General features: G+C 45.6%; 1 protein-coding gene across 3 annotated transcripts in view; it reads left to right on the plus strand.

Annotated features, from left to right (window-relative positions):
• Positions 1 to 13,595, plus strand: part of LOC119952956 (phospholipid-transporting ATPase ABCA1-like) — a 216,373-nt gene that overhangs the window by 115,541 nt on the left and 87,237 nt on the right. For all 3 annotated transcript variants that reach the window (XM_038776597.1, XM_038776599.1, XM_038776598.1), the window contains exons 17-20: positions 4,065 to 4,269; positions 5,764 to 5,880; positions 9,510 to 9,675; positions 12,208 to 12,339. In XM_038776597.1, the coding sequence (XP_038632525.1) occupies positions 4,065 to 4,269; positions 5,764 to 5,880; positions 9,510 to 9,675; positions 12,208 to 12,339 (620 nt within the window). The remainder of the gene's footprint in view (positions 1 to 4,064; positions 4,270 to 5,763; positions 5,881 to 9,509; positions 9,676 to 12,207; positions 12,340 to 13,595) is intronic.

Raw genomic sequence — 13,595 nt, forward strand, 5'->3', positions numbered from 1 at the left:
ATAGCAATACTGTTGGTCGGCATTTGCTTTCAACAACAGTATCACAGATATATCTACATCATGCAAGTTAAAAGGAAAAACTTCTAAAAATTTGAGCTATTCCCAACCATAATTTTAAAAAACCTTGAGGTCACTGGGAGGAGACTGAACTTTCCCCTCAAAGGATTAGAGCATCATTTTTATGGTTGCTATCAATTTTATGCCTAAAACTCTGCAGATCTTTGATTGAACATAAATATAGATCAAAGTAGATGAATTTATATGTATTTCTGAATTTCCTCTTTGTTAAGAGGGCAATAAAACTAGTAAATCACTTTTAAAATGACCTAGCCTGGGATAGATATCACCTGAAGCTTGATATAGGACAGGTCTCCCCTGACATCACCTCTAACCAAGTACCTGGAGGGAAGAGAAAGTAACCCAAGGAGATGCTGTCCTAATTTTCCTTACTTCTTGGGAAGTTACTGTCTTCCACTTACCAATTCCTCGCTGAAGCATAGTTTTAATTAGAAACTGAGCAGTGTGTGACACGATAAAACTGCATTTCGTTCTAGATTCTACAGCCAGAGGAAGCAGCCGCTCTGCAGCTAGTCTGTCACACCCTCTCAAACTGTGTTTCAATTAGATCACCCCTATTTTCCCAGCAACAGGCAGTGGCTCGCTATGCCAGGAAAGCAAGCAAACCCATGCAGAGTTGCTTGCTGGCTCCAGGGATATGGCCTCCGTTAACCCAGTGCCTGACCAAGCGGCATTGAGAGGAGGGGGGGAGGGGGGGGGGGGGGGGGGGGGGCGGGCGGGGGTCTGCTGAGAGCCAACCCCTGCCCTTGCTGCCAATCTCCTCCCCGTGTATCCCACCCCGTGATTCTCGTTCACCCGTTTTCTCCCCCCCCCTCCCCCATCCAATCACTCGCCAGTGGCCTGTGTTCATCCACAAGCCTCGGCCTCAGGTGGGTGCAGTATCAGTGGCAGCCACCATCTCTCTGGTGACACTGCCATTCAGTAGAGCTGCCAGCCTCTGAATGGTTGGCACTCTCAGCGTGGAACACCTGAAAATCTCTCCACCACCACCCCTCTTGGGCCACTGATTTGGGGGGCGGGTTGGTTTGCCATTGCCGTGTCAAATACCTGAGTGGCATCAGGCCTTAATGAAACGGGCCTCTCACCATTTGAGGTCCGTGACCTTTATTAGAGCTGGGAAACGTTAGAAATGCAATACCTTTTAAGCAGGTGATACATAACATCTCTTCGGTGCCGAAGTTCCTTGAGTTTCAGACACGCTGAAGATATGGCTGCTCAGGATCTCACTAGTCTCCACCAACTCCCCCACACAGCAGTAATAACACTGTACTTGCCTTGCTTAATATATTTAATTAAAGTTAATGGAAGTTTTTATTTACTTGATATTTTTAGCTTATCTTCCTTACTGTATTTAATTGAAGTTAATTAAGGTTTTTGTTTATGATATTTTTAGCTATCTGCTTTTAGTCATTGATTTCCATAAAAGTGATAAAGTTTCCTAGCCTTAATTTAAGATACTGGCCTAGCTTAAAGAGCAAAACATGGGAATACTCAGCAGTCAATTGCTTGCCTACTGTCCTACGATGCCACTCTTTGATTCTCTTTTGTGGCCGCCGGCATTTCAGAGACGTCAACACTATTATGTTGAAATCTGGCTGATCCAACAGTGAGTGAGGCATCAAATCCTGGGAAAGACCAAAGAAAACAATAATAAGTTACATATTCTTCTGCCCCGCAGGGACAAAGTATGCATGTTTTCAAAAATAATCAATCCCTCTGGGATCTTTTGTTTTTTTTTTGCCCTTTTGTCTGGCCCTCGACAGAATTTGTTAGTTCGCAGCTGATGAGATCCTGTTCGATCTTAACAGAATTGTCCCCAGATCTGTCAGCAAGATCCGAGGGCCAAATGTAACCAGGCCAGAAACCCAGCAGATTGAGGTTCTACCCAATATTGTCCCTCAGTTAATCTATCCCCATTATGCTCTTTCCAGCCTTAGAATTTGAGACCCACACAAAACCCTTGTGAAAAGTAAATGATGATCTTGAGGGAGACCGGTAATATTTTTTAAAGAAATCAAGCTCCCGGGTATTAACAGAGATTTCATGTTTTAAACAAAAGCCTTCATTTACAATAGTAAAACAAAGCAAGTGCCACCAACTAACTAAGTTCTTGGTGTTATTTGAACTTCTTTAATCGTGTTCGTTTAAGCATTTAGGCAGTAGGAGACAGTTTGGAAATCTTGAAGTTGTAGATGTCTATTTCTCAAAGACGGGGCAGGACCTGGCTAGCATACGATGGCTCTGCTTTCCAGCTCACCCTTGGCTACAGGTTGACACTCGGTGCCTGGTCCCTTCCCATAACATCTGCTTCCCTGTGGACTGCTGGCACTTACTGTGTAACTCAGTCAGTGAAAGCTGCTGCTTATTAACCCATTCCAAGCCACAACCTACAATGTTTAATGTTATTGCATTCTGATTGGCCTAAATGAGGTGAGGCCAACTCTTAATTGGCTTAAGGGGTGCATGATCTATCTGTGATTGATCTAGGTGGGCACAATCAGTTTCTAATTGCTTTCTCGAGGGTGATGGGCACCTATTGATGTCATTTTCCCAGTGTCCCCTGACTGGCCCTCTAAGATGTGGGACCATCCCTCTCTTTAAAGTTTGTTTCAGTCACTCCTATGACTTCTTGCTAAGAATATGTTTCACGATATCTTCCTTCCTCACTTGTTCAGGATGGGGGGAATATCGGCCGGAATTCTCTGGCCATTCACTGGCGGTGGGATTCTCTCGTCCCACCCGTGGTTTTCCCAGCGGTGTGGGGTGGCATCAATAGGAATTCCCATTGACAGCGGCAGGAACTGAGAATCCTGTCTCCAGCGAACAGTGTGCCGCCTCCCATCGCCGAGACACACGAGGCTGGGAGGCCGGAAAATCCTGCCCATGCTGTCATTCCCTCAGGAGTGATATCTTGAATTCATTGACTCAGTCATTATTGTAATTGGTATTCAATCAGACTCTTATCAGCGACTGGTTTTAGAGGCCATTTGAAGGTTGAGGTTACTTTGGTTACTTGGAATGAGTTACACTACTTACAAAACAAAGGATGGTGTGGTAAAGTGGCTTCTAATCCTTAAAATTAATAAAGAAGATTACAAAGTGCAAACATAAAATATATCTAGAATTTAAGTGAGAATGGTTTTGATGCCTGCTTTAATTGGGGATAAGAGAGCATGCAATGTCTCTGAACATGGATTCAGCAGTCCAGATGTCGAACTGGTTTATAGCTATCAACATGTTGTGTAGAACTTCATTAAAACAGGTGCTTACAATGTGTTTTTGCTGAGAGAACTCCTTTGTTCTTGCTGTATTTGTCAGTGCTTGGTATAAATCAATTAAAAATACAGCAATACTTAAAGTTACAGAAATTACACAGAAATATCTACCCGAATGGGAGTTCAATAGCACGGTGTTTCTGAGCGCTCCGAATGCTGGGACACACCCGGCTAAACGGACTTACTATAGGACTCTGTTCCAATTTGGGTAGTTCGCCCTGCTTGTTTCCACGTCCAAAACACACAAAGGGGCTTCCTTAAATCTGAGATAGATAGATTTCTGTTAAGCAAAAATGTTGAGGGATATGGGCCAAAGGCAGTTATATGGAGTTAGGTCACAGATCAGCCATGATCTCATTGAATGGCAGGGCAGGTTTGAGGGGCTGAATGGCCCACACCTGTTCCTATGTTCCGACCTATTGTTCAAGTTTTCGCACTTCCAACTCGCACCTTATAAAATAAACACAGGCCATCCTTTGAATTTCAATTACTTTAGGTCTGTTTTTTTTTATAAATGTTTTTTATTGGGTTTTTGAGGTGATTCCATTATCTGACACTTAAAAACTTCAATCCCCAATGAGGTTTATACTCCCACAATATAGGTTTGTGAAATTAGGCATTTTTGTAACAAATTATGTTTTGCCAGGAGTTGGCTCCTAATGATGGGATTAAAAGGTGTGTTTCTTAAATCTCTTGTGTCTTTTCTGGCAGAGTCTGTTATCTCCTGTTGCATTTGGTTTTGGATGTGAATATTTTGCTCTCTATGAAGAACAAGGAGTTGGTGTTCAGTGGTTTAACCTTGTCTCCAGCCCTGTAGAAGGTGACCCATACAATTTTACTACTTCTATCCTCCTCATGCTGTTGGACGCTCTCCTCTATAGCATTGCCGCATGGTACATTGAAGCAGTGTTTCCAGGTAATTATTTATTTTATCAATTTATATTGTGGTGAAAGAGCATTGCAAATGTCATCATGAACTACGAACTGGACTGAATAACAACAAAGGTATCTTAAACCAAATTTCACCAATTTGTAAATTTAGATCAGTGAAAATCCTTTTTGACCCACTTCATTTGGAGAAATCTTTTTTTAATTAAGGGGCAATTTAGTGTGGCCAATCCACCTACCCTGCACATCTTTGGGTTGTGGGGCGAAACCCACGCAAACATGGGGAGAATGTGCAAACTCCACACGGACAGTGACCCAGAGCTGGGATTGAACCTGGGACCTCGGCGCCATGAGGCAGCAATGCTAACCACTGCGCCACCATGCTGCCCAGAAACTTTTCTGAATACGTTATTGAGAGATATGTGCCAGTAAAACCTAACTTTCATCAATGTTGAGTTAGCCAAGCTCAGCCAGGTGATTTTAGGGCAGCTATTATTTGTCTTCATGCTCTGGGCGAGGGATAAGAATAGACAGGTTTTCAGTTATCCAAGGAGTGTGTATGAATGTTGTGCGAGAGCTGGTCTTTGACCCCCCATGGCTATGGATCCTGCTAACTCACAAGTGTATGTGTTCTTGCATGAAGAATGGTCACTTGCATGATGTATCAGAAAGCAACCATTACCTGTTGACCAAATCTCAAGCAGAGTCAGCTTCCGAAGAAGCTGGCATTTAGTCGCTGAAATTTGTGCAATTCGACAATTCAATAGAACTATAGCCTGGCTGAATGCCGCTGATTCACATTTTACTGTGCTGTCATATGGCCGGTTGTAATGGAAAATTTATTGATTCGCTGGTTTTTGTCCTCTTCTTCGAATCTGTCCCTATCAATGCTCCTCTCTAATTTAGTGATCTCCTGCTTCAGATTTCTGCACACACACTCTACAGCTCTAACTCTGGACATCTCCTCGAACCCAAAGGGCGGAATTCTCCCATCTCACCCGCGGCAAGTTTGGTGGCGGGCGGGAGTGAAGAATCTAGCGGGAGCCAAAAAGTTGAAAACCCATTGTCGTAAAATCACGGCTCAATTCTCCCAATCGCGGGTTAATAGCGGGTCGGTCTTCCCGCTGGCCAGTGGCATGAATGCCATTTGCATTCACTTGCATCTCATGAATGTTCATGAAAACAGCTGTCTGCCAGCATCCTGCCAGGCCTTTCACGCCAGCGGGAAATCACTTCCATCGTAATTCATTGGCTGAGCATGTTGAAACTTACATTACAAATGCATGTTCGTTCCTGTACATTTCCTTCTCCCTTGTTGCCTTTCTTTCTACTTTTGAAGTTTCTCATCAGAACTCATTCACTTTGATTCTCTCTCAATTCCCACTCCCCTCACTTTTTTCTCCCTATTGTAAAGCGCTTTGAGGCACCTTTCTGGATGTAGAATGCTACACAAAATGAATTAGTTGTTAATCAGGTGTGGAAGATTCTGGTCCCATTTTGATTACTTGATTTTGTCTTGCAGGCCAATTTGGAATTCCCAAACCCTGGTATTTTCCTGTCCTCAGGAGTTACTGGTGTGGAGAGTTCTACTGTAATGAGGATCTGTGTGAACTCTCCGATAACAGTAGCACCAACAAAGGTAAGGGTTTCAGATCCAAATAGCTCAGATCCACAATTTGGGATTTGATATTTTTGTACATCTCCAGTAGTTTTTAAGATCATCCGCAATCTGATGAAAGATCATGAACTGAAATGTTGGCCTGGGATTTTCATCCTCGAGGTGGATAGCGGGAATTGGGAAAATTCATGGCTCAGCCTGCACACCTCTGGAGAAAGTGGCCACAATTGTGGGATCTTCATTGCCAAGGGGAGGGTTGCTAGATTGGTGGGTGCCTCAGTATGGGCTAGTTGACCAGGGTAAAAGTTTTGGGCAGCCAGGTGCAGAGGAAGTATGTTTAAAAAGTCCATCTCGGTGCTGTGGGACATTGTCCCAGTTAAAATAAAAACACAAAGACCCTCTAGCCCTCACCCCGCACACACTCCCCTTTTTCCCTTCCATGCTAACTCATGCCCTTCCCCCACCCCTACAGGCCCTTCATTCTCTCAATGCCAAACTCTGCCCTTCCTATCCCTTATGGTTCCTCATGCCTCCAAAGTTAAGGTATGGCATTTATATACCCATTGACCCATTATATACTCTATAGATCGAATAAAACCTGTGGTGTAGTAGCTTTTTAAAAAAAAAAAATTAATTCATAACTTTCTAATTTAAAAAAAGTAACTTCACTAGAAGACAATAAAAGTGTCTATAATCTCAATCCTTTAAAGTACCAGTAATGACTGGACGCCCTTGAAACCTTGTATAAATAACTATTGTGCAATTAACTGCAGAGATTAGAGAGCCTGAGCCTCCAATCGAGTAAAGTTTTCTCTGGGGCTCGGGTGTTTCAGTAAGAATAATGGTTGCCTGGACTCTGAGTCAAACCTCATTATGTGTGCATGGCATTTGGAGTATGAGGGGCTATAGGGAATGGGTGGAAAGGTATAGCTTGGCCTATAGGACACGAGTTATGGGGGAGTGCATATCTTCACAAGGGGCTTAAACCTACATTTAAAAGGTCCTCTGAAGAAAACAAGAGCTCACAACCCCTCCTGAGGGGCTGTGAACCACAATTCTTTTGACAAACCTGGCCCAACTCCATGAAAATTACGGAGACGTTGGACATGCCTATCTCTGAAATGGGGCCGACAAGGTTGGGCATGCCAGATGCAAGCTTTTGATGGGAACCAACCAACCTGCACTCTTTACAGGTACTGCTGACAAATCAGACAGCCAGGAATGGGGTCGGGAATCCTGGCTTGCAAAAACGAAAATCCAACCATTAGCTCTGTTTTTCTATGCCTGACCTCCTGAGCATTTCCAGCATTTTCTGTTTTTAATTCAAATTTCCAGTAGCTGCAGTATTTTACTTTTGTTCCTTATATTCCAAAAAACATAATCTGCATAACACATCTGAGATGCAAACGTGACTTATTCAGACTATTGAGTGGATTAGGAGGGCTGGGTGAGACATTGGACAATTGGGCTATCACCTTTCAGGACTAGCGTTTTGCCATAGATGTGTACAACCGACATTGCTGCTGTTTCTGGCAAGCAGAGTGGTCAACTTGCCTCCCAATTCTAAAATAAAACTGGTGTGAATTTCAGGCCCAATCCACCTATCCATCTTGAAGTATTAGGTGACGTGGGAGCAGAAGGGAGACAAAGAATATGTTGATATTAGTATCATTTAGTTCCAATATCCAATGAAGGAAGTTCCCCTATTACCCTCTACCAATAACTGCTTGATCAACAACTCCCATGTGATTAGTTTAAAATGGCTGAGCAAAAGCAGCACGTTTTCAAAAATAAATTTAGAGTACTCAATTCTTTTTCCAATTAAGGGGCAATTTAGCATGGCCAATTCACTTATCCTGCACATCTTTGGGTTGTGGAGGTGAGACCCATGCAGACACAGGGAGAATGTGCAAACTCCACACTGACAGTGTGGAGCCGGGATCAAACCCAGGTCCTCAGTGCCGTGAGGCAACAGGGCTAACCCACTGCGCCACCGTGCTGCCCAAAAGGATGTACATCTGAGTGTGTATAAGGCTCTGGTCGGACCCCATTTAGGAGTACTGTGTGCAGTTTTGGGCCCCGTATCTAAGAAACGATGTGTTGGCCTTGGAAAGGGTCCAGAGGAGGTTCACAAGAATGATCCCTGGAATGAAGAACTTGCCGTATGAGGAACGGTTGAGGACTCTGGGTCTGTACTCGTTGGAGTTTAGAAGGATGAGGGGGGAATCTTATTGAACTGCAAGGCCTGGATAGAGTGGATGTGGAGAGGATGTTTCCACTTGTAGCAAAAACTAGAACCAGAGGATACCATCTCAGAATAAAGGGATGATCCTTTAAAACAGAGATGAGGAGGAATTTCTTCAGCCAGTGGGTGGTGAATCTGTGGAACTCTTTGCCGCAGAAGACTGTGGAGGCCAAATCACTAAGTGTCTTTAAGACAGAGATAGATAGGTTCTTGATTAATAAAGGGTTATGGGGAGAAGGCAGGAGAATGGGGATGAGAAAATATCAGCCATGATTGAATGGCGGAGAAGACTCGATGAGCCGAGTGGCCTAATTCTGCTCCTATGTCTTATGGTCTAAAAGAATAATACTGCGGATCCTGGCGATTTGAAATATAAACAGTGTTGGAAAAGTTCGGCAGGTCTGCCAGTATCTATAGAGAGGGAAAGAGTTAACAAAAACACAAGAAATAGAAGCAGGAGTAGGCCACCGGGCCCTTCAAACCTCCCCCTCCATTCAATACGACCATGGCTGATGTAGGCCGGCCTCAACACCTTTTCTGTGCCATTTCCCCATAGCCCTCTATTCCTCGATCTATCAAATATTTATCCACCTCCACTTTAAATATTTTTAATGATCCAGCCCCCACCACCATCCAGGGCAGAGAATTCCAGAGATTCACCATCCTCTACAAGAAGAAATTTCTACGCGCCTCAGTTTTAAATGGACGGCCACTTGTTTGTTTTGAGTCCAATGCGACTCTTCTTTGGAGTCATATTGGAGTCATCTTGTACTTGAAACATTAACTCTTGTTTCTTGGTGATGAGCCATCAATTGAACGCGAGACGAGTTGCTGTACAAAAGTTAGGCTTTAATAAGCTAGAACTTAGCCCTGCGGTCGAATACAATAAATGGACGACCGCCGGGCATTCTGACTATTTATACCTCGGTATGGAGGCGTGGTTAACTCAGCCTCTCGACCAATCAGAGAGCCGTCACATGACTGGTCTCAACCAATTGGTCGAGAGGCACATGACCGACCAGGGCCAATGGTAAGCCGGTGTTCTGCACCAATGACAGACAGCTATGCAAATCATACCACCACACTTGGTGGGTGGCACGGTGACACAGTGGAGACCTCACACTGTCAAGGTCTCACCCACGCAATCTAAACAATTGGCCATCCTAAATTGCCCCTTAATTGGGGAAAGAAAATTATTGGGTCCTGTAAATTTATTTATTTTTAAACTCTTGTTTCTCTGTCCACAGATGCTGCTGGATCTGCTAAACTTTTCCAGCAATTTTTGTCTTTATTTTGCATGTTTTTAAGTTTGTGTCATCTTGCTGCTGTTTGACTGGTGTTCTGATGGTCATTTTACATAGTTAACATTTAGGAACATCTTCCTTGTACGTTTTTCTCCCCCCAGTTCATCTGGAGAAGGAACCAACTCACTTCAAGTTGGGTGTGTCCATCCAGAAACTAGTGAAGGTTTACGGAAAGAAAGTGGCTGTTAATGGACTTAGCCTCAATTTCTATGAGGGGCAGATCACCTCATTCTTGGGGCACAATGGAGCTGGAAAAACAACTACCATGTAAGACTTGTTTGACGAGTGGGTAGATATTGATTGGGATGTGTCGGTAGGGGATGTCTTGCCTGGTCAGCAGTTTTCACTATTAAATAAGCATTATGATATTACAATTTTCGAACCAGCACTGTTATACCACAAAATATAATGCATGTATTGCAGTTTTGCAGATATATTATTGAGAATTATGAATTAGCCATGCAAGCTCAAACACTGATGTTGTCAGCTTCTGATGGAGCAGTCCTGACCAAGCAAGTTGGGGAAATGTCAAACGGAATTACATAACTTGGTACAGAAGGAGGAGTCACATCTGCCTTCATAGTTGCATATGTGCTCCTGACTGCTCTGTTGGCCACTTCTTTGGCATATTTCTCTTTTAGTCTCTTTCTTTCTTTGCTGCCTATCCTGAATTCTCATTTTTTTTATTCATGCATGGGACGTGGGTATCGCTGGCTAGACCAGCATTTATTACGCATCCAATCTTAACTTCTCCTGTTCTCTCTTTTCCCCTCTCCTCCTCTTCCTCATCACCTATTACCCTTTCCCACCCCCTGCTCATCTCCCTTACTACCAGCTTTTGACCTTTCTTGTGCCCCCCCCCCCCCCGCCTTCCCTGCTGCTCCACCTTAGCTCCTTTGCCCCCTGCCTCCTTGCTCTCAATTCCATCTTTCTATCCCCCATTTTTCTCCCCTGCCTTCTGCTCTGCGTTTTCTCTATTTCATTCCCCCCAACCCCCCCCCCCCCCCCCCCCCCCCCGCACTCATCTGCCTGCTCATGAAAAATTATCTCACTTTTGGAACAGAGTACAAAACAAACATCAAATGTGATTCATTGACAAATTACGGTTATAAATGCTGCACTCTAACAGGGATGAGCTTGGCCAGCTAATGTCCTTCGATCAGGGGAAGAGTGTGCTCAACCTTTCCTTTGAAACCTCTCCGTATCCTGGCTCCCTTTCAAAATAGAGGCATTATGAAAGAATTACATTTTTGGAACAATTGATCAAATGATGTATTACATTCCGACCCAGTGATTCTGGTATTCTTTGCCTCTGGAACTTTGAATCTCTCTTCATTGTTAAGTGTAGGATTTTGTGCTAAACTGCACCACTACAAATCACTCCTTTTAACCCTTATTGGATAATCATGATCGTCTCGTGTGTGAGGTAGTTCTTTTGCAGTGGAGGTCTCGTGGCGCAGTGGGTGGTGTTTGTCTCTCAGCTGGAAGCTCCATGATAGAGTTCTCCAGGATTTGGATGTTTAATGACGTGGCTGAGCTGTTGACCTCTAAATCCGACCTATTTGCCTGTGGCAGGCAGTAAGAAGAGGAGAATTTCCTGGTCAGCCAGAACATATGGTAGCTGCAGCCCAAAAAAACTCCAATCATCATCCTCCTCGCTTCGAGGGAAAAAGAAAAACTCGAGAATTAAAGCAAACACATCTTTATATTGTGGCTTGTACCTCAGAAGAGCTGCACAGCCAATGAATCACCTCAACCTGCACTGTAAATGTGTCAACTCTTCACACAACAAATTATTACAAACACCAGTCACATTAGAACATTTGCACCACTGAACAAAACCATTCAGCCTATCACTCTTGTGTTGATGCTAGCTCTGCAGCTAGAGCTATCTCCACATTTGATGTTCTTGTCTTTCCCATCATCCTTGAATAATTGATTAGTTTATGAATGAAATGAAAATCGCTTATTGTCACGAGTAGGCTTCAAATGAAGTTACTGTGAAAAGCCCCTAGTCGCCACATTCCAGCGCCTGTTTGGGGAGGCTGTTACGGGAATCGAACCGTGCTGCTGGCTTGCCTTGGTCTGCTTTCAAAGCCAGCGATTAGCCCTGTGAGCTAAACAGCCCCTAATTTATCGGTGGTTTTGTTTAAGGAAGGAATGTGAATCCAGACACTAGGAGAACTCCTTGCTCTTTTTTTTTCTAAATCCTGCCACGGGAACAGTGTTGCAGTGTTAGCTTTGTCTGCAGGCTCAAGATCGAGAATAATATACGAATTCACAACCTGACTCGGCTGCGAATGTTAATAAATGAGATGAGCCTACATCTGCAGGACAAAAATGCCCCGTAGTTCAATCGGAACCTGGTGGTTTCAAGTGGGACCTTTCACTAGGATGCACAAGATGCAAGGGGATCAGTTAAAGGTTATTTTCACTCGGCAGCAAAGAGATTGGAAGGCAAAAGAGCTAAGCATGTCTCGAACGAGCAATGGAATGTGAATGGGAAAACCCAATAGGTAAATTTGGAAGGGGAAGAGCAACAAGAGGGACAGCTGGGCTTCTGGTATTTTTAAAGGCAGACCTGAGGAAATTACCCTGGAAGAAGATAGAATAGTGTTTCTGACTTTACCGTGACCAATTCTGATCCATGGTTTGCATTTGAAACATTAAATATGGCTTTTCGCTTGCCAGATGTATTGGCTGTGTAAGTACGCCATTTTCTCTTCCCCGTTTCTGATTGGTTTCTCTTTCTACATCAGTGTGCAGTAGTCTGAAATGATGTTTATTATTTCCTGCAAGGTCTATCCTGACTGGATTGTTCCCACCCACCTCTGGGACAGCCTATATTCTGGGCAGAAATATCTTCACTGAGATGGATGCAATCAGAAAGTCACTGGGGATGTGTCCACAGCACAACGTACTTTTTGACATGTAAGTACCTTTTTTAAAAAGAAAATAAGGGCCGGGATTCTCCGGTATCCAGCAGGCCGTACCAGCGCCGAGGAGTGGCGTGAACCACTCCGACGTCGGGCCGCCCGGAAGGTGCGGAATTCTCCGCACCTTCGGGGGGCTAGGCTGGCGCTGGCAGGGTTGGCGCCGTGCCAACCGGCGCCGAAGAGCCTCCGCCGGCCGGTACGAGTTGGCACATCCGCAGGAGCGCCAGTGTGTTCTGGCGCATGCGAAGAACCGCTGGCGTGATCCCTGCGCATGCGCAGGGGGTTTATTCTCTGTGCCGACCATGGCGGAGATTTACAGCGGCTGGCGCAAAGGGAAAGAGTGCCCCCTCGGCACAGGCCCTCCTGCAGATCGGTGGGCCCCGATCGCGGGCCAGCAGACCATGGGGCCGGATCCCCCCGCGCTCCCCGGAGGATTCAGTAGGCTGCTGCAGAGCCAGGTCCCGCCGGTACGGACCTTGTCTAATCCACGCCGGCGGGACTGGCTGAAAACGGGCGGCTGTTTGGCCCATTGCGGAGAGGAGAATCGCTGGGGGGGGGGGGGCCGCTGCCAACGGCCCCCGACTGGCAAGATGCGTGCTCCCTATCCCTTTGACCACCTCCTCCAGCTCGATCGGCACCCCCAGTCCCTTCACCTGCTCCTCCTCCACCCTCGGGAATCGCAGCTTGTCCAAGAAGCGCCCCATTCCACCCCCCTCCACCGGGGGCTCCGACCGGTACAGTTCCCCATAGAAGTCTCTGAAGACCCCATTAACATCTACTCCCCTCCGCACCACCTTCCCAGCCTTATCCGTCACTCCCCCAATCTCCCTGGCCGCGTCCTGCTTTCGGAGCTGGTGTGCCCGCATCCTGCTCGCCTTCTCCCCGTATTCATACACCGCCCCCTGTGCTTTCCACCACTGAGCTTCCGCCTTTCTGGTAGTCAATAGGTCGAATCTGGCCTGAAGGCTACGCCTCTCCCCCAGCAATCCCTCCTCTGGAGCCTCCGCATATCTCCTATCCACCCGCACCATCTCCCCTATCAGTCTCTCCCTCTCTCTCTGCTCCCCCCTCTCCCTATGGGTTCGAATGGAGATCAATTCCCCCCTCATCACCGCCTTCAATGCCTCCCAGACCATCCCCACTCGGACCTCCCCGTTGTCATTGGCCTCAAGGTACCTCTCGATACACCCCCGAACCGTCTCGGCCACCTCCTCATCTGCCAGCAGCCCCACCTCCAAGTGCCAGAGCGGA

This window comes from Scyliorhinus canicula, chromosome 18 (genome assembly GCF_902713615.1).
Source record: "Scyliorhinus canicula chromosome 18, sScyCan1.1, whole genome shotgun sequence".
Taxonomy (NCBI): Eukaryota; Metazoa; Chordata; class Chondrichthyes; order Carcharhiniformes; family Scyliorhinidae; genus Scyliorhinus; species Scyliorhinus canicula.